This window comes from Anopheles coluzzii, chromosome 2 (assembly GCF_943734685.1).
Source record: "Anopheles coluzzii chromosome 2, AcolN3, whole genome shotgun sequence".
Classification (NCBI taxonomy): Eukaryota; Metazoa; Arthropoda; class Insecta; order Diptera; family Culicidae; genus Anopheles; species Anopheles coluzzii.
The window spans coordinates 84,497,603-84,521,555 of NC_064670.1; the positions used below are offsets into that span (position 1 = coordinate 84,497,603).

At 44.1% G+C, this 23,953-nt stretch overlaps 1 protein-coding gene across 5 annotated transcripts; it reads right to left on the reverse strand.

Annotated features, from left to right (window-relative positions):
* Nucleotides 1-146: 146 nt before the first annotated feature.
* Nucleotides 147-23,908, reverse strand: LOC120961093 (heterogeneous nuclear ribonucleoprotein K homolog). Of its 5 annotated transcripts, none has more exons than XM_040384754.2 (10): nucleotides 23,764-23,908; nucleotides 16,647-16,848; nucleotides 16,447-16,503; nucleotides 13,836-13,879; nucleotides 11,477-11,549; nucleotides 10,573-10,671; nucleotides 3,492-3,925; nucleotides 3,174-3,393; nucleotides 2,924-3,093; nucleotides 147-2,321 (listed from the first exon to the last, which is right to left on the reverse strand). In XM_040384754.2, the coding sequence occupies exons 2-10, from the start codon at nucleotides 16,839-16,841 to the stop codon at nucleotides 2,270-2,272; spliced, it is 1,344 nt and encodes a 447-aa protein (XP_040240688.1). In that variant the 5' UTR covers nucleotides 16,842-16,848; nucleotides 23,764-23,908; the 3' UTR covers nucleotides 147-2,269. The 5 variants fall into 5 exon arrangements, with proteins under 5 accessions (XP_040240688.1, XP_040240689.1, XP_040240690.1 ...); XM_040384755.2 differs by lacking the exon at nucleotides 23,764-23,908 and adding an exon at nucleotides 18,587-18,729; XM_040384756.2 differs by lacking the exon at nucleotides 23,764-23,908 and adding an exon at nucleotides 18,560-18,729.
* Between the last annotated feature and the right edge of the window lie 45 nt (nucleotides 23,909-23,953).

The following is a 23,953-nucleotide window of genomic DNA, read 5'->3' on the forward strand; positions in this document are numbered from 1 at the left end:
TTCAGTTCCACTGTATTTCATTTACTAGAAAGTACTTTTCTAGCAGTTTGAAAGAACCTTTTCTATATTTGAGATTCAAATTTAGTCATTATTCTCACATTATCCTTTAGAATCATGCACCCATACAAGAAAACAGATAAAAAAGATTGAACAACAAGATGATCTCCTCTATTTATATATTTTTAATACTACACAATTCGTGTTTTTGCGTCCACACTTCTTAGTCTGTCGGTTTCAAAACAATGTTTCATGTATGTAGATGACTTAGCGCAATGTAAAGCGCGCGCGCGCACACACACACGCTCTCTTTTCGCGAGTTTGTGTCTTCTTCCTTTTCTCATGCTCTCATTTCCCATTTCAAACTTTTCAATAATACACCATTCTCCTGTGTCCAGAACCTCATAAAAGACCACGTTTGCTTCTTATTACCCCGTCTAATATATATATTTTCTTGCATTACGGTTTTGTTTTTGTTCTATCGCTAATAACAGCGCATAGAGTTTTAGAGCACTTTCAATACATTTGGTATGCTTGGTTGGGTGAGAGAGAGAGTGAGAGTTGTATGTATTCAACTACAATTGAATGTAACTGTGTAATGGCGCGATTTTTTATTTTATTTTCGCTGTATTGCCTATGCTTTCCTTATCTCCCACACTGACTGACACGCGGCGACACATACACTCACACGCACACACAAAGACATTGTTTTAAGAGATGAAATCGTACTGGTTATTATTAAAAGAACACACACACATACTCTTCCCAAGCCCTCGAGAACGGAGCCTGGAAAATAGGTAAATGTGTGTAATATTTTGTGAGTAGTTAAGTGTGCATTTTTCGTGAGTGTGTGAGAGCCGCTGTTTTGGTTCATTGGATGGCTGGTTGGATGGTTGATTATACGGTTAAGTTCATCATCTCTTATCGTAAATGGAAGTAGAACATACTGTGGTCAAAAAATGCACTCGGGGATTGGGGTCGTAACTGCCCCCCCTTCACTTCATCTCGTTACATCTATTCTACACACTGGACATATGATGCACGTACTATATTTGGGAGCAGAAAGAGGGAGCAAATCGGTAGAAAATGCGTTTTTGGCTTCCTACTAACTCTTGTTAGCGCGTTGTTGTTTAGATGTATTGAATAGGGTCGGAGAATTAGCGTAATCTAGCGAAGGCCTACACGACTTAATTGCAGCGATTGCGCTTTTTATTTCGATTTTATTTAATTCATGAGATTACTGGGAATTTCGCTGGTTCAAAAAAGACACTTGGCGTACCTGTGTGTATGTGTGTTTAGTTTTTGTATGTTTCAGAGGACAAAAATGTTTCCTTTTCATGGATTCACAAATATCCATCATCCAGCGCGCTCGCTGAGCATCACTGGGAGGAATAGTAAGTAACAGTAAAATTCTCTCCTTCTCTCTCTTTCTCTCTATTCCATTCTGACTGCAAAAGACGACGCTGAAACTAAGGATGAACGTAAAGACTAAACTATATTACCCTGCCGGTTTTTAAACTGCCGATGCGATGCACTAATCTGTAAGAAAATGCCCGTATTATCAATAATGCGCGGAACCAGTGTAATGGTTCGCTAGTGATGCACTAGGTAAAATCATATTTCCTATGGTCGTCCCACTTCCCACACAACCTACAAGCACATCAGCATCCTAGTAAAAGCGCAACATATAATAGCATTGTCACGATAGGGAAATAGAAATAGTGAAATAGTGAAACCGAATGGTGGCTGACTGTAGTTATTGAAAAGAACTGTTTTTTTGCCATGATAACAGTGATCTTCTCTGCTTTCCGTTAAGTAAAAAGTGTAGCGGAAGGACATCAAAGGCAAATGAAATGCTTATACTACACCGTAGAATGACTGTACCGTACCGTACACAGTTATCAAATGTAAAAATGCTCTTATTTAGGGGATTTTCGCGCCTGTTTGCCGCTGCTACTGCTGCTATTGAGATAAAATCTATTGTAGTTAAACAGTAAAAGCATACACTTCTTGTAGTAGTAGTTCTACCCTCCATGCTGTTTTCTTTCTGTTGCTGACAAAACACGCGCGCCCCCGCTTAGGAGAAGAAGACTAGGCTTGCTTAATGTTCTTTTCCAACCTCTGTCCTAAACCATGTCTAAAAGTTCGCAATATTTCTTACGTACTTAAAACAATGTTCAATTCTTCAACATGCTGGCGGGAACGCGGACGAGCGCTCGGGCTGGATTACGCGCGCACACGCACACACTGTTCAGTTTGCACCACCATTTATTTAGTTGCGATTGAAACCACCTGATCCAGCGCCACTTAAGTTTTCGCGAACGCTACAAAAAGAGAAAAACAAAGAAAAAGGAAAGGGTTATTAAACTAAAATTCTCTCTTTCTGAACAAAGCATGCACATTAAGACAATTTGGTAATGATTTATATATGGCACAGCGCGTCACACAACACACATTCAGTCAAACAAGCACAACCCGTGCGAATGAGACCAATCCATGAGAGTGGTGTTAGTAATAAGAGTCAGATGAACGGTTATATTCGGTAGCGAGGGGCAAACTTTGTAGAAAGACGAGAGATTTATTGTTAGTATCATAAGCCAAACAACAAAATCACTAGTCTTCCATACAATGTTTTGCCATGGCAGCAGAGGATGTTCGAGATGCGGTCCCAGTTGACGAAGGCGCGATGGGGTTAAAACAAGCGATAACACACACCTAGGAGGCTAATGAAGATGATGTTTTTGGTTATAACTGATGTGTGATAGCTATCTCCGCTGTCTTGGGGTTTCATGTCTTAATCGTTTTTTTTTTTTTCATATTAAAAGCACCAACTTAACACTATTCGTGTAAAAACACCGATACACACCCTTAAAAATACATGTACGAATGAGCGCGTAGTAGAAGGCGATGTGTGTTCTCTATTTACCTTTGCTGTAGCATATATTGCGCCGCCTGAATTTCCTTCGGTGTGCCGGTAATCGTGATGATCCGATCGTTCGACCCGGGCAAGGCTTCGTCGATCTGGATGAAAGCGTTCGACTCATTCCGAATGCGACGTATTCGGCCACCTCCCTTGCCGATAATGGCACCAGCAAGCTGCGAATGTACACAGGAGATAATAATGACATTAAAGCTTGTCCTAATACCAACCCCATCTCCCATTCTGCCTCACTTACATCTTTGGGTATTGTGACCTGCGTTGAGGTTTTGTTATCCATAGCACCGTTGTTGCCGCCGCCGAAGCTTCCCAGGCTGCCGTTGCCGAGGTTGCCGCCCGCGCCGCCCAGATTCAAGCTGCCGAGATTGCTGAGCGCTAGACTGTTGCCACCGCCAAAGCTGCCACCCATATTATTGCCGTTGATGGGATTAGCCCACGGGTTAATGTAATCCCTGTCCCTAGGGAAGGGAAAGAAAGGGCAGAGGGCAAAACATAAACCAGCTGCACTCTCACGCACACACCCCCACCGCACCGCGCGCCACTAGCAACACCCTACCTCATCCCGCCGCCGCCGCCTCCGCCCACACCGGCCCCGGCACCACGGTTCGCCCGATCGTTGCCGCGATCGTAGCCGCCACCGCGGTTGGCGCGGCCACGATCTTCGTACCGATCGCCCCCACCGCCGCCGCGCCGGTCGTAACCGCTGCCGGGTGCCGCACCGCCAGCATTGCGGCCACCGTTGCGGAAGGCACCGCTGCCACCGCCGCCGCCCCCACCGACACCGTAGCCGCCGTACTCGTCCGCGTACATGTCGTCGTAGTTGTGCGGATCATAGTTATGCACCGGGCCCTTGATCGGTGTGCCCTTGATCAGTTTGATGATCTCGTTCAGCGTTTTCAGACACTGCTCCTCGCTGCCTATCACCTGGGCAATGCGGTCTGTGCTTTGCGGTGGTATGTTAGAGAAGATTTTCAACCGGCAGCCGATTTCCTGTAATGAAATGAAATAAAAGAAATAAACAAACATACAATTAGCGAGGAATTTTTAAACTGAAGATGGATGGAAATGGTTTGTTTTCCTCATACAATATGATAAGAATGCAAAATAATGTTTAAACGATAATTCATTTAAATTGTTCAATAGAAAATTGTACGGGAAATTGTTTTTTACGTTCGCCACAAGTTCATGCATTGCATTGCATTGCATTGATGCATTGTTCGTAAACGATAGAACACACCAAACTTCTATTGAGAAAGCCAATTAGCTGACCAAAGAAGATATTAAACATCTGTTTCTTCATGGAACAAAGAACATGCCCAATACTACCCTCATTTCCCCCTGACAGTTGTAAACTCCCCCCTTTTTTTGGTTGGTTTTCTTGTCTATTTGGTGTATTTGGCACAAGGATACGTAATAAGAAAACACCTTCAGGGCGAAGAAGCAGCAACGCGAAAAAGACGCAAACACACCACGATGAATAATTTCCAACTCGTTCCCCTGATCACACGACACGATCAGGATCCATTCCCTCTACCCATTTGCATTTCCCCTTCCAACGCACGCTGCCAGGCAGCATTGTGTTTTGGACTTTGGGCTTACAAAAGACGAATTGCGCGCGCAAATTGCCACGGTTTTCGCACATATGCCAAATGCGCTTCCTCCTCTCATGCAACCGGTCTGTTCACCAGCGCACCAGCTTCAACGAATACAAATCCATTTTTATTTCCTTTTTCCCCCAATAATGAGAGAGCGATGGCACCATTACAGCCAGTCGTAGAGCACCATGCTTCTCCTTTCTACCGTTGTTTCGAACTATTTCCTGTGTGCGTATCGTGTCGACGTCTTCGTCTTCGTCGTGTGGTGAACGACATGATCGTCAGGAAACGCGTTTGCACCATCTGCGCGCCTATGTGGCGCGCAGCAGCAATTTAGCTCTCCGAATTAACAACTGAACACGAAGCAGAAGGAAGAATGATCAAAAAAAGGAATGGTTCGCTGCCGTTCCTGTACAGGAAGTGCAAGAATGCGATGAAGAAGAGAGTGAGACGTAAAACTAACGGATATGGCATAGCAGAGACACGGAACAGAGAAGAAAGGGAAAGAAGCAAAAAGGATAACAGCAACAACAAAAAACCGAGCGCGCTCAGCAGCTGTACCGGGATGTAACGCTGAGAAAACAACATGCTAGCAAAAATGGAAAGAAAAGAACAAAATAATAATTATTTCAGACACACACACCTTGGTCGGCTATTCGAGCCACGAACCCTGGGGATCGAACCCTAGGCTTCTATTTGACTGACAGATCAAACACATTCATGGGCAACAAGCAAGGGAACGAAATGGCAGACATTAAATTCATTAGAATTTTCACCACTTTACACACCTTCGTTTCGGCATTTATTGTGCCGTGTCGTAGTGCGAACTGAAGATTCTTACACATTCTCCGTACGAATCTGTTGTAGTTCCCTTGCATCATTGATAGAAGGAAAAAGATGCGGGCGAACTAAATATTAAATGATGTGTTGTACTACGTGGGAAAGGAAGGGAAGAAAAGAACGGAAAAAGGTGACATTAAACGCAACAGGGGACAACCGAAACACACTAAAATTACGATCCCGCTGCTGAAACACCGTGACGATGACGAGGCAGATGTGAACCTGAGAAGGATGAACAAAATTTAATGCTCCACATAGCCACACAAACACACACACACACGTACAAAGGTGCTACCGAGTCCGTAAGAAAAAGGAGAAAGAACACACACATAAAAAAACCCATGTTCATTGCTTACTCCTAAAAAGACAGCTGGTAACCAAAACCGACAGTATCCGCCGCTCGAAGAGAAAAAGGTTTCATCAGCCCTTCTTTTTTGTGGATGCCTTTTCTTTTCCAATACTCTATTTTTCCTGTATTATCTTTATCCTTCCATTTTGGCCTTTTTTCGCCTAATACAGGCACCAAAAGCCGCCCCAGCAGTATGAGAAAATGCCGATAGCATAAACCGTAGCAGAGCCTTTCGAAAGCCAGTTAAAATTATTTTAAAATTCTTCCCAAACGAGATCTCGATCGAACCCCCTCGCGGAGTGATTTAAATGTCATCAAACAATCGTTTTGTAATTTACCATCCTCGTACCCACCGGAGAGCGGAGAAATAAATCGACCACCGAGAGCCTCCCCACCCCTCGGTTGTGAGCATCATTACAAGTGCCGCTCGTACACGTTTTGTGTTGTGAGTGTGATAGTGGACGATTTGAAACCTCAACGCCCCCTCCCCATCGCATTACGACCACCCAAATTTGGTGCACCGTGCACAGAGCCGGAAACACAACTAAGGATTCGGGCGGATTTAACACTTTTTATCGATCTAATGTCTCTTCTTCTGCTGCTTTCCATACACACACGCACACACCACATACACACCAGAGACCACGGCAACAATGTGGAGTAGAGTGTGTGTGTATGTAAATATATTTATATGTGTTTGTATGCGTTGCAGAAGGGCCGGGGCCGTGAGGGTTTGCTAAAGGGGGGGAATTAATACAAATCCTCTTCTAATCCTTCTTCGGACATGGATCGAGGTTTAAGCAGAAACATCCTGTCACGCCGTTCGCGTACCATACGTGGTAAGAAAGGGCGGTAAAGTGAAAAGCAGCTACTGTAGGTATTTCAATTGTTTGACCATTACCATTAGATAAGATTTGTATTGGAAAATCGGGCTTACCACCATCGTGTTGAGCTGTTACTTCTGGCGAACAGCAGTACTGGCCGAAGAAGTGAGTGTTTCCTGCTCGCCTTTTTCCTTCTGTGCGGCGCTTCGCTTCCCTTCGGCACAGTGAAACACGACGGTGCTGCTACTGCCGACTCTCCAACGGGGAACATCATTTGCTTGCTCTCCGGCGAGACAAATTGAAATATTTCTTTGTTCGATACACCGCAACAGGAAGTACCGAAAACAAAGCTCCACCTAGGTGACCCACAACCGAGGCAGTCACAGTCAGACAGGACGAATCCAGCGAAGGGAAAGCGCGCGCGCACTCACACATACACACGCACAACGCACTATAGGAACGCGCACCTTCCGCCGCAGTTTAGTGTGAACGGTCGCGAATTACTCTTCATCAAATTTAGTTAATAAACTTAAATTGGATAGAACAACCATCCTGTGCAGCTTGTCAAACCGTTCAGTTGCTTTCTTTGCGGCACAGTTTAATATTCTCGCTCGTGCGATTGCTACCGATTACTTGCCGAGCACCACGGGGACTTCTTTTCCACGAAATGTCAACTAAAATTTTCGCCCTATCGCTGGATAGCCACTGCATACACACACAGTACGACTAACGATATTTTGACGAAACAGAAAAAAGAACTTTACCACCATCAACGGAGGAGGAATAAGGCAGGAGCGGTAGGCAGGACGAGAAATCAATCGGGAGAAGCCGGGCCAAACTCCGTAGTTCCTCGAACGGCAACTGTTCAGTGCCAACTGAATGACGAGAAACGTGTCCACTGAGCAGAAAGCTGTTGCGCATGCCTTAACACTCCTCTCGTTTGCGTCTCCCAATCATCCCTATCCGTGCGTAGTAGGCCACTCGCTCTCTCTCTCTCTCTCTCTAACACTCACACACTCTCTTTATCTACCTTTGCTTGTTCCTCGCGCGCATCTGGTTCCAAAAGCAGGGAATGCAGTGTCCTTTTCCAATCTACTTTTCGTCTTCACCCGTCAGAGCACTCCAGCTGCCACGCACCGTAGCGAATATGCACACACACACGCGCCTGCACACATACAAAGACTCTCTTTTTTCTATCGATGTTGGTTGCGCTCTTCTCTGACTCTGATGTGCGCGCCGCTGTGTATCTTGCCAAAGATTGCCGCTCTCGCGCGCTCCCAACAAACGTGGTTTTCCTTCCACGTACACGTGCACGCATACAGAGGCAGGCACGTGACAGCGTACATCATCATCCTACCCGCCGCCGTCTTGGTAGATGCTTTCTGCCCCTTTCTCAGAAGATCCTTTTTGCCTTCTTCTTTGTGTAGAAATACTGCCTCACCCCGCGGCCCGGTCGTCTCTCCCCCGTCATACCTTCCCAAAAACCTCGTCACTCTCGCTGACAATGAACCCATGGTGGTACAACGAACAACTGCCGCTGCGACGACCTCGGCCGTGTCCGCGTTCAAAAACCAACATACGCTTCTTCCCGCCGTTCTTCTCGGTGCGGTCTGTAACGCTTCCTTACAGTACGATTCCTCCCGGTGTACCTGGTGCGATGATGGTGCAGCTGGCACACCCGTAACTTCTTCCCGCTGCTGCCGTTGCTGTTGCTTTTGCCGGACTTTAGGGCTCATTTTCTACAATCAATCAATAGACGACCTCTCACTCTCCCTCTCCCTCTTTCACTTGCGTTCGCTCTCTTTCTCTCGCAGTTCAGGAGGATTGTATGTTTGTACACGTTTGTGGCTAGCACCTGCCTGCAGCGCATACCCTACTACAACTGTGCGCTTCCATATGGTAGCAAGAAATTAATACAAAAAGATCCTCTGCCAGCCGTCTTTGCATGCCTTGCCTGCTTGCTTTCCAGAGAACGGACCAACTGCTCAGATATTCAGGTCCAAAGTGTAAAAATTTCACAAATTTTGTTAAATCAAACAGAAAAAAAAGAAATAAACCATTCTTCTAAATCATCATACCAAATAAAATGCACTCCATCACCTTTGGAACGGTGCTTTAAACATATTTGACGTTTTGCTACCACATACGTACACGTGGATACTTCTCCGCACACGTTACAATTTACTCAAACGAATGTAATACAAGTTAAAATAGAAATTGTAAAACAGTTTGCCGCCACGCAGACCACATACAATCGTTCATTACTCCCCACATCAACTCCACATGACATCGGGAAAACCGCAAGACAAGGACATACGGACAAGCAGTGTGTGCGGCGAGTAGTATATGTCGCCTGAAAACGGTACAATAATTACCCTACATTTCAGATCTACAGGCCCCTTTTCCCATTTGGTTGCTCCCCCGATGTGGACACCAAAAGAACTTGAAACACACACAGCATGGGAGTGAAGCAAATGTGCACTGCTCTCATTATAACCAGTGGTTAGGAGTCATAATTATTTCCATGAAACGCTCAAAATAGTTTCCAGCATGCATGCGTGCGCGAGGAGCAAAGGGGTAAAGAAGGCAACGAACGAAGATAATGGAGGAGTGACGCACAGCTAAAGCAGGTCATAGCCCAACCACTAGTAGGCGCCTTCTGGTAGCCGTGGTTAACCGAGTCTGCAACTTCCCTACGATCTTCAGTTGCGTGCCCGCGCGCAAGGATATGTCGGGCGCGGTTATGAGTACCACATACACAAACACACACACGCAAGGCCGGGAAAAGGGTCCCGGTACGTGAAGAGAGTGTGCGTGTGCGTGGCGGTGCAACGTTTACTACTACATGCAATCGCCGATTACGCCCCGCACAACACATCCCAACAATGCTGCCCGCCCGCCTGCGTCACGGTTCCGTGCGTATCTTAATAACGATTTGCTTTTGTCATCTGTTCTGCCACAGGATTACACGTACCGACCCCGTCGCCTGGGCACGCTACGAAACGGCGAACCGACCGAACCCTCCCCTCCGGGCCTCTGCTGCCGCCGCTGCTGCTGCTGCTAGTTTGTGGCCAAAGCATTACGCAGCTAACCAACACATACTGCTGGCGCCATTAAATGCGCTCACTGCAGACAGAAATATCTCCCCGCTCCATCACCACCGGTCGGCCCAACCGCTGCTCGCTGTCGATCATTTCGAGCGCTCTCGCCAGGCGAACGCTTTTCCGACCAGCGATTTCTTTTCCCCGGTGTAAAATCTTACCACCGTGGCACCTCGGTGGCGCGCATAACCCTGCATCGAACACGCGACGTACGGTGGTGTGCCGACGATGACGCGGATGTGATGATGGCTACAATTTCCCAATTCCTAGAGATATATTTTCGCCAAACTGTGCGCATTGGAAGGACTTCTCTTTCCTTGTGTGCGTGTGATTTTTTTTTCTTGCTCATGTGTGTTCAACGTTTTAGCGCAATGAATTCGAGCACTGCGATGCACTGACGTCATATTCGTATGGAAATTGGCTTACACGCAACTATAGCGACACCCCATACATTTGCTTCCCAAAGCAAAAGATGCAGCGAAGTTAAACCTAGGTGTAGTGTACCAAAAGGATTCCGAGCTGAGTACACACACACACAAACAATTATGCAAACATGGAACGCATTTTAGCATCACCGAATAAACGGCAAGAAAAAAAAAGAAAAAGAAAAAAACAGATCACGGTTGGCAAACTACCGCAACTAAGACACTGGCGTAACAAAGGAATGATAACTGTCACCACTGTGGCACAGGGACACAGGAGAGCGGGAGGAGTTAACACAGCACACATTCGACGGTGCTTAAACTGTTGACTTAGAATTCATAATTTATCCTACGCTGGATGATAAATTATGCAGGCGGTTCGCGACATGCGCCACATTTTAAGAGGCGGTAAAGTGCGCCCAGGATGAACGTACCGCACGAGCGGGCGCGTACGAGTTCGACATTTAATTTTGCTTTAATTTTTAATGCTGGTGTGGTGTACTTACATCCTTGATCTCCTTTATTTTGCTTCCACCGCGGCCGATGACGCATCCTGCCAGGCTGAGATGAATCAGTATTCTCAACTCGTACTCATTATCGCCGGCCTAGTTCGATCGGGTGCGATGATCGGGGACATGGAAAATGGGACACGAAAAGGATAATACGAGTTAGAAAAGTGTTAGGAAGAAATGTAAAAAATCGTTTTTAGACTACATCGAGGAAAAAAAACCTATTCGTTGTGCTGTATTTGTAAAAAAACAAGACTGATATGCTTTGGTGCATACACAATGTTAACCTATTATCAACGACTGGCGCCGATTAACCAGCCAATGTCCGGCACGAGTACTCTAAAAGGACTTCACAACTCGCCACTTCGTGGTAAGAGAAACCAAAGGCTGAAAAACACACCAGCTCTTCTGCGCCAGCTTCTGGCGTGAAAAACGTAGACATCAGTATCAAAAGGGTACAGTCGAAACGTACAACAACAAAAAAAAACGCACTACTTGCCACAAACAAATCAACAACACGAACCAAATGAGTGTAAATACAGGGTACGGCTGGACCCGTCTACCACGTATAGACAATCCGACGCCATGCACTTTATGAAAATTTAAACTTGTAATTACGGACAACACGCGATACCAATTGGACGAACCGCACGTTGGTACATATACTCGGGGCGGCTGTGGTTTAGTTAAAACGATAAAGTTTAATTCGAAAAAAAAGGTTATACATTTCCTTTCACTCTAGAATGTGACACGAATAGAAGGCGCATTATACAGTTACACTCTTGTCACAACTATACAATGCATTAACGACCAAACCCGTTTTCTCATGTACGCGGGCTTTCTAATAGGAATACATATATGTTATTCTGATAGGAGTTCTTATACAGGTAGGTTTACTCACCCGATCAAGATGCTTCATCACATCCTTCACTACTTTCGTCACCGTCTCCATATCGCCACCAATGGTAAGCACACTGTAAATACAACGACCGAGAAAGATAAAAAGCCACAATTCATTAAACATAAATGCATTCACATTGCAGCTGGTATGGATAGGAGAGTATACAAGTACAATAGGTTTGCGTTAGCAACATGTACAACAACAATAATCACGATCAGAATATGTCGCAAAGGTACATTAGTGTATAGTTGTATGGAAACAAACAAATTATGCTGCGTCTTCACCGGCAAGAAGATTCATGTGTAGCATCATTGCGCATTGTATAAGAAAACATGTTACAAATTTTACGAAAAAAAACTATCCTGACATGATTTTAGGTATGCGAAAAAAAGGAAAGATTTTATAATTGTGTGTATTTCATTTTTAAATTGTATCCCACCTTGCTAAGGCTACATTGTTTTCAATCATTTAAGGACGCTTACTTGGCTCAAACTTTACAACATGAGTGTGTGTGTGTGTGATAGGGAACTCTTGCGGGAATTTGCGTTCCTCGAACGGATTTCAAGGCAACAGAAAATGGTGGGGATAGTGATGAGGAGAGAATTTTTTTTTAATAAACGTCAGTTAATTTTAATACATAAAACACATATTGATATTACCTATACGCGCAACCAAACAATTATGATTGGTGGTTCTAGCAAGGAATTCGGACACATGATGTCTGTTACTTTTTGTATGCAAATTTGGGAAGGTCTTTGGATAGTATAAGCTACAAATTTGTTAATATGAAGATGTTGGCATTGGGAATTAGTACATGGGGTGTGAAAGGATCCTTTATTTTAATGACTGACCAAGAAAAAAGAATCATTACGATTTAATGTATCCACAAAAACAAGCAATAATTATATTATTTTCCAAAACAACGTAAACCGCTGTGGCAGAGGTGGTAACACAACAACGATGCACTCATACTAAGAGAGTCACAAATTAACAGGATATGGATTCGAAGGTTATTTTTCTTCCAGCAGCGATCGTGAGGATACATAAGATAAAACGAAAGTAGCAAACACAGAAAGGGAAACAAAAAGAAAAACAAACGAACACTCACACACACACATAAGATATTGCAGGTACGATATATGTTCAACAAGGATGGGTGTGTTTAGAACGTATGATCAACAGAACGCTAGAAACAGGTGAAAGAATCGTGATCCAAGAATCGGTTTCTATAGTGGGAGGTAGTTTTAAGCTATTCGGCAAGATAATCGATTCGGGAAACCTTTTTGAGCGGGCGACACAATTCGAAACGGGTACGAAGAAGGATTGTGGAATAATAGTTGTTACTTCTTATTTTGAGAAGGATTTCTACCAGAGCGTTGATGGTGAATCTTCAAACACGTAGAACACAAACAGATTAAATTTTTGGATATTAGATACTGGGCGGGGAGGAAGGGAAGAACACATACATTCTAGGGTCTCTTCTCTCTCTACCATCCACATTGCAACAGTCGATTAGAGGAGATACGTTTATCTTACAAAGAGGGACGGACACATATGCTGAGCAGAATAATATCTACAATTTTTCGTTATCAAATTCCGATTGCAAGCACTACCATTTGGAGGTCGGAGAAAGGAATCAAAATGTAGTCCAGTGATCGACAACATAAGCTCCCTTCCAAATCGTACTCGATCGTAGGCGACTGCACACCATGTCTGTGTGTACACAGCACTCTCATTCCATAAGACGGCAGATGCATGGTGTGGCAGGTGCATTTCTTCCTAATTAATGGTGACGGAGGAATACTTCCCCTCTATATGGAAAAAGAGTAACTAATGCTTTCATCTTTCCTTTTTACCGTTATCAACAGATGCAGAGTTGTTGTAGTTACTGTAACACGCAACACACCCGGTGCATCAATTAGGAATAGTCGGAGAACTGTTCATTTTTTTTTCTTTTGAAATTCTTGTCACCTTTCCAAATGGCAGTGCTTTTCTCGAAGGTGGCGTTTGAAAATTGTATTACATTTTATTACCATTTTAGTACAACAATTACAAACAGAACATATTATCTCGACAGATGTAAAAAAGGATGATGCTAATTTGTAAAACCAAAAGGTGGATGGTGGAGAGGCGGATGAGAGATTTACACATTTACAAACGATTGCAAAAGAAAAGGGTTACCAGATACTGATACAACAACAACACTCTTCGGCATGGGCGGGTGGTGGTATGGGGTATGGAAAAAAAGATGTCTGTGGATCATGTTGTTGATTTTCTTGGATAGTTATTTGTAATAGTTCAGTGGTTCAGTTTGCTTAGAGAATATATAAAGAGAAAAATAAAAGAAAGAGGTCTTTACCGTTCGGGGCCAGTACAGTCGCCTACATTCACTTGGGCTTGATACTGCGCATTTGGGGGGATGATGTGCGCACAAAGGACACGCAGCCGCACAGAAGAAGATTGTGTATGTGTGTGCGTGTGTTTTTTTTTGTTTAATTGGTTTGTTTGATTTAAGTGACACAGGCACATATACACACGACACACGACACACGAGACACGAGTTTGTAGAGTCGTAGAGTGTTTATGGTTGGGCACACATTAGTTTTGGCAATATGCACACACACACACACGATTGGTGTTTTTTTGTTTGTTTTTTGGTTTCGATTCGGTTTGTTTTGGGGGTTTGATCGATCGATGTTGGGAATGCGGTGCGCCGTTCGTGAAACACACACATGGCCAGCGATGCATGTGTGTAAAGAAACACAATTGGAAAAGAGAGAAAGAGAGAGAGAGAGAGAGAGAGAGAGAAAGAGAGAGAGAAGAGAGAGAGAGAGAGTAGAAATTTATATTATTTTCCAGAAGAGATGATCCGAGTCAGGTCAGGCACAAACGGATGAACGAGTAAGCGGGCGGGCAGGCGGGCAATCAGACGAGTAAGTCAGGCGCACATCGGGTGAGCGATCATCACGGGGGCAGGACATATGGAACAACAGGGTCGGTTTTATCGTGACGTTGTTTGGTGGTGGTAGCAGTAGCAGATGGTAATGGTAGTAGTGGTAGCAGAAATGGTAATAATAGCAATAACATTCGGTCGGTAGCGATGGTGCACATTTTCCGCAACAAAGCCAGAGTGTGAGGACGTTGATGATCCAACAGTGAAGTTGTCAAGACGGTGATGATCGTCACCATCATCGAAATCGTACGATCGGGGGTTATTATATTGGGGTTCCACATTTCGTTGATTACCACGCGAAATCATGGTTACGATCCATAGCGATCGTTGACCATTTCACCAAACCGTGGGCAATGATCGTGAATTCGTTAACGTTGGCAGGGTTAGAATGGGAGATTCGATCGTTTTGGTTGGTGGTTGCCATATTGATTATGGAGTCACGATTTGAGTCCCATGCGTTTGACATGCCGGGCGATCGGGAATACCAAGTGGGCAGTTGGTGGTAGGCGAGGCAAGTAAGTGAGCATATCGAGTTCGATTTTGGGATCAGTTCGTTTAGTTGCCAGCATAGAGTTTTGTACAGACACACGCCAGAGAAACCGGAGACACCCCGTGGTGAATGTGATTAGCAATGTTGGCACAAGGTAATCGGGCAGGCGCAGTCAGCAAGGGTTGAGCCATGACGGTACAGATGATATACGTAATATAGTGGTGGAACCGAAGGGTTATAAACGAGTACATTGCCAAGTGTTATCCAGAAGCGAATTTATGTAGCACCACATTACACAAGCCGTCCACCATCGAGATAGGGTATATCATTGTTCACGCCATTAGACGGTGCGCGCGTGTTTGGTGTGAGGAACGTTATTGTCGATTGGTACCCGACAAAAAAGTAGTGTTCGTGTGTTTTTTTTTGTGTGTAATGTGCACAACGGATATTTCACCAGGAGACAGAAGACACCACCGTAATCGCCATCGGTTGGGACATCAATTTCGGGTTTCCGGACATCGCAGGTTGGCAGGGGTATGATTTTTAGAGCGTTTCGATTTGTTAATATCAGCGGGCGTTCAAATGTATTGATGTTTTTTCCCCCAAGATATAGTAGTGGTGGTAGTAGTAGTAGGGCCAGTGTGTGGTATTTGGTTGGTGGCGGTAATATAGCAGTAGATGAACATGGGTAGTCATTTTTTTAATTCAATTACACGGTACCAACGGTTTAACACACCCGAGAATCGATAGATTACGGAATACATATGAGAAGGGGGGAAAGGAGAAAGAAGAAAAAATCATATTTAGATACAGGCTTACGTTGCAAACCAACCATTCATTATTAACATCAATAAAGGACACGAAACGAATCAGAAGAATGTCGATCGAGGCAAACTAATAACGGTATAAAACACAATCGTCCAAACCAAAGTTGATGGATCGTTTACAGAAGACGATTGAACTAACCAAACGTTACTCGACACTAACACGAGAAGCGTCCTGCACCCAACTGAACTGCAGACTGACAATTTATCGAGGACTAGGACTATCAAAAACGACAAGAGACCAGAATGAAATAGTTACAGTTCTTATAATCCCTGGTGGTAGATATGCTGACAGAACCGGAAAATAGTATAATACTCGGTTAGTATGTAATGTGTACAATAGATCATCTACAGTGGGATTTACGCAGCTAATACAAAAGACCTGCAGAGATTTTTGCTATTTATATTCTGTTAACACTAGATTCGCTCATTCTGTGATGGAAATAGTGCATCATCATTTCGTTTGTCCCATACAAGAAATAACGAGTTAGTACCGAAAATTTTACGTAATTATTACATTCTGCAACAGACAATTGAGATGGGGAGTAAGATTTGGTTAACTAATAATCGCACCGTTGTCGAAAGCAGTGTAACAAGAGGAAAACAAAATGAAGTTCAACGAGTAAACAAAACTAAACAAATTAGATATACGCATTAGTTTTTAGAAAATATATAAAACAAACATAATCGTCAGTAACTATACCTCTGTCCGTAGCTTTTGGATGTTGTGGCCTCCTTTTCCTATGATAGCTCCAGCCATCTTGATTATCAGGACAACGGTTCGATGGCAAGGCACAGAGATGCAAGCGGACAAAACAAGAGAAATAGAGAGAAGAAGTGAATTAATTTGCTTGTCAGTCTTAAAAACACAATTATTTGTTTGCAATACTTCAGATCACTTACCTTGCTCGGAATCAGCAACCGAACCTCCTGCTCCTCGGAGCGCATCCGCTTCACAGACGACTTGCTGCTCGAATCAGACGAATCTTCAGCGTGAGCATTGTTTTTCGAACTCTGTTCATCGTTAGATCCGTCCTGTTCTGTGGACACTTGCTCCTCATTTGCGCCGTCGCAGGCATCTTCGTTTCCACGCTTCATTTTATGGCTGCAATAAAATGGAATAAAACAAAACCACGCACACAGACGCAACTTTAGTTACACTCTTTGCTTTGATTATGGTAATTAGCGCTCTGCCGCCTTGTTTGTTGTTGCTCAAGACCTAGCAATCAAAACCTAGAGTACGCGTTAACAATCACAACTAGCTTCAGGGCTGTAGAAAATTTAAATCTAAACCAGATTTCACTGCGACTCGCACCCTACACAGGCACCAGAGGGGCTGTGGGGGTTTAGTTTGTGTGGGCCACGTGTGGATTACATCAGGACAATCAATGTTTAGAGGCATCAACTTATAAGGAAACGTGATCAACCCCAACAGCAGTCAGCTTCTGCGTTATACTTGTTACGAGCGAAATGGGGATTTATCACCAACACCTTTAAATAATTCTTGGTAACTGCTAATAAATTTGTTCAACATGTTTGAAACTAAGATTGGTGAGATCAATATTCCCACCACCGGTAGACTTATAAGCAATCTAGCATCTTAGATCCTCTCTAATTCTTAAAAATTACCAAATGCTACGGACAATACGTAACGTTTTCGAAGATCATATATAACTCATGGATTATAACTTTAAAGGTGGCAAAAACAATAACAATTCAATCAGACACACAGACGATAATTGTAAAGGACATGGATTTTCAGAATATATGTACCTCATTCGTATTTTCCATAACCGTGACCGATCAATAGAACTGATTCAGATGGATCATATGATCATCTGATACTAAAACAACATTTCCTCACAAACAACCTTACACAGTGCCATCACACTAGCAACACAGGAGTTCACTGTACACCTGCACTGATACGGTATCTGCTATTTGTGCTCACTGAGAGCTACACAAAAGGACAACTAACACAGAACCTTTCACATTGTGAGGATGTCAGACCCCAGGAACCATTTAGATGCACCGGAAATGTAGGACTGACCATGCTGCTAGCAATGGACCCATATTTATTGATAAAAATTTCTAAGCCCGCGGAAGATATGCTGCAAACAGCTAATATCATCCCGTACACCCGCCACTTGTCACAGTGCTGTGGTTGACTTCCACGGAGGGGAAGTTCGTTCACCATTTACTAGGACTATCAAATCGAAGGGACATATTTACTAGGTAGACATCGCACTGGCCACATCATTGGTACACGTAAGTGTCTATCTATTTTCTCCGCCTCTCATTCATCCATCTCATCTCCATCCGTTCCACGCGGTTCTACCCCTTTTACATGGACAAATGAGAGGGGGGAGAGGACAGCCCTAGAATACTACGGCGATTTTCCCCCTTGCGGACAGAACTTAATCATTACACATGCCACGAAACTATTACCACATAGAGCCGCGCCACCACGATGTCCATCGTCGAACCGCCGCGCAGACACAACTTCGAAACTGGTAATTTATTTATCTTTTTCTTTTTTCACTACACCATATCGCCGTACGTCGCCTAATAGCGTTGCGCGGATGCTAGTGGTGGTGCTTATGCATGGAATATTATTTTTCAATACCAATGCTCACGACATCGGCAATAAATAGGACACAATGCAAACACATGGCGCGCCTTCGGAGTGGGTTAATGTTTAAAATTTCTTTTAAACAACAGTTTTTCTGTTCTACATTTTTTTTTTCTTCAAAGCAAACATCACACACCTCGGACAACAATTATGAAAATAAAATGAAGAGCTTAACGTTACATACTTCCTATAAATCGTCACCCAATAATACCTTGTGTGCCGGGGCAACCTGCTCCAATTGTTGCTGGTGTGCGCTTTAGCGAAAAGACGATACACGAACGAAATTCTAACTTCCGCACGATCGAGAGTGATCTTACGTACTACTTGACCCACTGAAACTGACTGAAAAATCCATCGTCGCCTTCAGAGACGTGTGTCTGCGTATTCCGGCGACAAACAAACAAAACAACCAAACAAGATCGTAAAACCGCTGCCCACGCCAATCTCGTTGAGATCAGCGTGCGTTTCACTGTACCACCACGTCCACCACGAGACGGTGGTCGGAGCGCTCAGCAGAGCGCAAGGGGTAACACAGTGCGAAGGCTGGAAGAGTGGGGCATTCGTTTACTTTCCACTTCTATACGGGATCACAAATTCCAACGGTACAGGTGTAGGTCGCAGCAGCCGCAAGATAGGTGTGCTTACGCAGCACTTTACGAACACGGCCGCGATTTGTCGATCCGCCACCGCAGCCGCCGCCGCCGCCGCCGACGACACAGCTGATGCGATGCTTTAATGGAATGGTGCTTCTGGTGGTGGTGTTGGTGGTAATGTTCGCCGACCACAAGGATCGTAGTAATGCCCCTTAGTAAAGCGTGGTGACGATCATTCGACAAGCAAGCCGGTCGACTGTAAACCCCGCCATAGCGCGGAAGAAGAATGTAGATCTCCTTCAGTTAATAAGTTTGATGTTAAATTGTGACTGTGAGTGTGCATTCTGAATCTCGCATAACACGTTTCGTTGCATAACTCATGCGCAATGGATTACACCTAGCTTTAATTTAAATAAAATCATATACAGTCACTGATATACAGTCTATGTGCGTTACAAAACCATGTGCAATACATTTCAGAGCCAATTCAGGCCGAATTCCAGTGGCCAGATAACAAATAACTTGCTTAATTCAACGAATTTGATATATTAAACTATATTCTATTTTATATTCATCATTTAAATCTGTAATAGATTCCTATTTTTAGCTCATTACATACATTACAGGTATTCCCCGATACACCCCATGCTCGATAATCGCGATTTTCTAAATTTTACATTTATTTGAGCAAATTGCACTAACTAGACACATCATATGTCTCATCATCAGATCAAATAACTAATTTAGTGGTTAAAACCTACAACCTACAAAAAAATACACAAAAAAGCTATAATTTGAGTGAAAACTTCGAAATTCGACATACGTATCAAAAGCGTATATCGGGGATACATGTATTACGTTTATTGGGGATACAGGTGCTATTTTCTAATAAACTTTCGCAGTAATATTTCATACATAATCCCTAGCATAGCTGATATTTCTATTTGTTTGTCTACTATTTTACTATTTCCTAGGAAAGTAGATGCACTGCAAAATGAACACCATTACAACGAGCAAATCAATAACCAAACGGTATGTAGTTGTCTGTTTAGGTTTTGCAAAGTAGGAAGGTTTTAAAATATGCATTGCCAGCTGCAAAGTTTCATCGTTATTCTCAATGCAAATCGTGGGTGAATAATGTATGCTATAGGAGCAGCGGAAATTCGCAACGTTCTTCATTCAGCGCGTGCAAAGAAAAAGGGCTTTTAAAGAATCGACACAAAAGGCAAAGGAAATTTACACAAAAAAAGTAGAACATCACGCTATTAGACAATGTTTTAAAAAAAAGGTTTTTACATTAAATTTTCATAATTACTAGGATACTAACAGACATCGTAATGGCCAGATAATTTGGATCTTAGGCATTGGCACAGAACATTAGTTACTTCTAACGGTATAATGAATAATACGAGCATGATAAATTGTATTATTTTACTTTCTTGCTGATGATGATGATATTTGCACCAACAAAATTGGAAAGCAATCAAAATGCGTGATAAAGAAAGCATTCTATCTTGCTCTTGATACAAATCCAAGAAATTTGTACATTTGTGAAATTGTGTAATAATCATTATTTAATATCCGTCGATTGCCTGTTGTCCTACCGTACAGTTCCACCCTTCGGACGAACGCACAGCACACAATTAGCGTAATATGTGCCTCTTTCGGAATGATTTGCATCGATAAAGCAAAAGCAATACTATCTCCTCCTTCTCCGCAGGCCTATGTAGCCACGAACATCAATCGAAGACAAATGATAGAATACCCTCACCCTCACCCTGGTCACCAACCCTCACTCCTTCTATCTTTCCCCTTTCCCTCTCACCATTCCATAATGATCTTCTCCAGTCTGGCTGACCCAACACTTTACTTCCTTCCCTGACATTATGTTCTAATACATAGAAAGAAAGTTACCATCCACGGCCCTGCCGCCGTGATACCCGGTGGATCGAACCACCGAACCAGAGCATCTCACACGGTCTCCCCCCCCCCCTCCCCACACACCGCCACCGAGGAGTGGTGCGCGTGTGGAGTGGGTGATGGTGGTGCTTTCATCAAACTATTGCAAGCGCCAACCCAACCCATTCACGCTGGTGTCTATTATGTATGTAATAGCCTAAATTGATGGGACATATGCCGCCAGCCTGTCCGAGCACGCCGCAACAGTCTTTGGCAGCAAAAGCGCCGCACAACGCGCCACCAGGGGGTAGTTATCTTTTTTACACGCCGGCTAATGTTTGATATTTCTCCTCCGATGTCAAAACAAATCGGTTTCCATGGTGCCCAGCGACAATGCTTTCGCTGCAGCTTTTCGTCATTTTTCCGTTCACCCACCCCTCGCCACCCCAGCAAGCTCAATTCCCATCCAAGCCCCGATTAAGGGGAATCGAAAACCGATGTTCTCCGCGTGTGGGTAATGGGTCTTTTCAGTTTGGCCGCAAGCAGAACTCTACCCCCTCCAAGCCATGCTTGTAGCTAGTTATCTCTGTGTTTTTTTCCGGTAGTGGGCATATTAGCGGTGGTCTTGGCCGTAACAAAAAAAAAAACACACAGTATGTACCATTGGTGGACACACTCATTGCCGTCAGTTTTTCTTTTCCTTTTTTCACACGCTTCATGTAACTGTCATGTAAAACGTCTACCCATACATTCTCGCTTTTTAATCGGTTATTGATTTGTATCTGGCCAAAGATTTTATTTTCGTCACCGTTAAGAACCGATCTCATGGGTTAGAAGGATCCATCATCTCAAGATACCGATGGCCGTTTTGAAGTCCAGATTTTTTAGCGACGACTGAGACTTTTGCTTTTGTAATACAGAAAACGCGAGCAGTCATGAACATGTAAAGAAAACGTTAAGAAAGGTGTTAAAGAGGCCACTTAAAGACCCCATTCCGATCATTTAAAATCTTATTTTAAAAATTTATATTTTTTTATAGAAATAAATAAAAACTGTAATTCTATTAACGTCCTCAACAGCGCCGTTTTAATACACGTTCGTTACTACTTCCTGCAAAACAGACGCCACAATCCATTCTATCGATAACATTCACAAATGGCTTTCAGACGTACATAGAAAAAAGGCATCGCTACCCATTCGTAGAAGGCCGTGAGGGCATTTTCTTATCAGCCGTTCTTACACAAGCAACAACGAAATGGAATGACATCCTCCCAACAGGATTGGTTCGTCTCATTCGCTTGCAAACAAAAAAATCCCCAATAAAACCATAAACAAATCAAATATTTCTATGTTCACAACGAACGATTTTCTTTGATATCGTGCACTGGAGAAAAAATCGATTCGTAATAATTCCTTGCCTGTCGTGGTCTTTTCTACGCGTTACTGAAATACGACTGGCCGCTCTCGCGCTCTTACCATCTCTGTTTGCCCACATACACGCACATATTTTTCCGGAAGTCGGCTCTATAAAACTCGCCAAAGTGTGTGAGTCATTGCCTCGACACGCATCTTTGCACATTTTGTGCCTTTTTTGGGTGAAGGGGCACCTCCAAAATTTTGACACTTATTTCTATTCGTCCGCACGCTGTTTCCTCAATTGACTCGGGATATTCGGGTGCCATTTCTCACCGTCGCACTCTTAAAGCGGCATAATGAACAAAGGAGCAGGAACTTGCCGCCCCATCCCCATAGGCAGCATTGTTGTTGTTCGACAAGAAACAGCGACGACACGCGTAAATATTTGATCGTCATTTACATATTCGCTCGGGACGGGGGCCAAGAGCGATGAGGGATCGTGACCAATTTTACCAAAAGGCGAAATTTGACCCACTAAAAAGCTGAAAAAAAATAAACAACGTACCCTCACACACACGCACGACAGTCTCTGGAAGAGAGTACGTACGCTCGGTACCGTTATAAGCCGGCAGATTCTGATGATCCGAGCGATTTTTAAGCAACGTACTACCCCATCATTATTGACCACATTCCCACTTGCTGTCAATCCTACAGTTCCTGTTTTTTTTTTCATAATGCCTCTCTGCTCCCGAACCATCAGCACGCGCTTGGTCCAAATTCTAGCACGGAGCGTTACATAACCTTTTTTCGGGAGCATCGAAATCGAGAAGAGTCCGCATAATGGCCATTCACATCGTTCTTCCCGCAGACGAAATTTTTCATCGAGAAAATAGATGAATCGGCTACAAGTTCTGCGTTCCGTCCGGATGGGCGTGCGTGGCTTGTAGAATAGTCGCGCACATTTCGCCATTTTCCTTCGGCCTGGGGGCTGGCCGTTTCGTCGCGAGAAAGCACCGTGGTGTCCGGAAGAAAACTTTCTCCGTATTACCACGGAGCACGCCCGGTTTGAAGGAATAACAACAAGAGCATAATGTTCTCTTTCCTCCCGGGAGGCACGTCGTTGCATAACGTGGACAAATTCGGCCGACAAACCCCGACCCCGACACTGCCTGTTTTCGATTCGTCCCGACAGACCTTGACGCCGTTCATGGACCACCCCATGGTGCCCGCTCCGGCTTAAGAAACCGGTTCCCAGTGACCTTCAAGTGCACGTTTTCCTTCACGCTTGGGGAAAGGACATTGGTGCGGCGCCAGCAAAGAAACGGTCCGTGGAGCACCTCTTGCGCGTTATTCGCAGTGCCATTGCTACGGCGTGCACAACCCGGTAGACAACCACACACATATGCACACATGCACGAACACACACACACACACACACCCGCACACTTTCCCGGTCCCGGTTGGAACATTTTCCGCTTATCATTTAGTGGCACGGCGGCGGCAAGGCACACACCCTTTCTATTCGTGAATTGACACTTACCCTTGTTGAGAATCGAATCACACCAACGATTGCACGGCTATTTTGTTTATGGCTGTTACTTTTCTCCAAAAAATTACTTTCCCGCAAAGCTTGGCGTGGCTTGCAAACACAATGAACTGGCTGCCTATTTCGAGGAAGAAAATGGAGCAAGCACAGCAGCACAGTCGAACCCACAGCAGTGCTCTGTACC

Excerpts from the sequence above, each read along its gene's own strand:
- LOC120961093 (XM_040384753.2), bottom strand. Across the intron at positions 10,672-11,476 it reads TGATGAAGCATCTTGATCGG|GCCGGCGATAATGAGTACGA; the intron begins GTGAGTAAACCT and ends CGATCGAACTAG. Across the intron at positions 3,094-3,173 it reads AGGTCACAATACCCAAAGAT|CTTGCTGGTGCCATTATCGG; the intron begins GTAAGTGAGGCA and ends GTACATTCGCAG.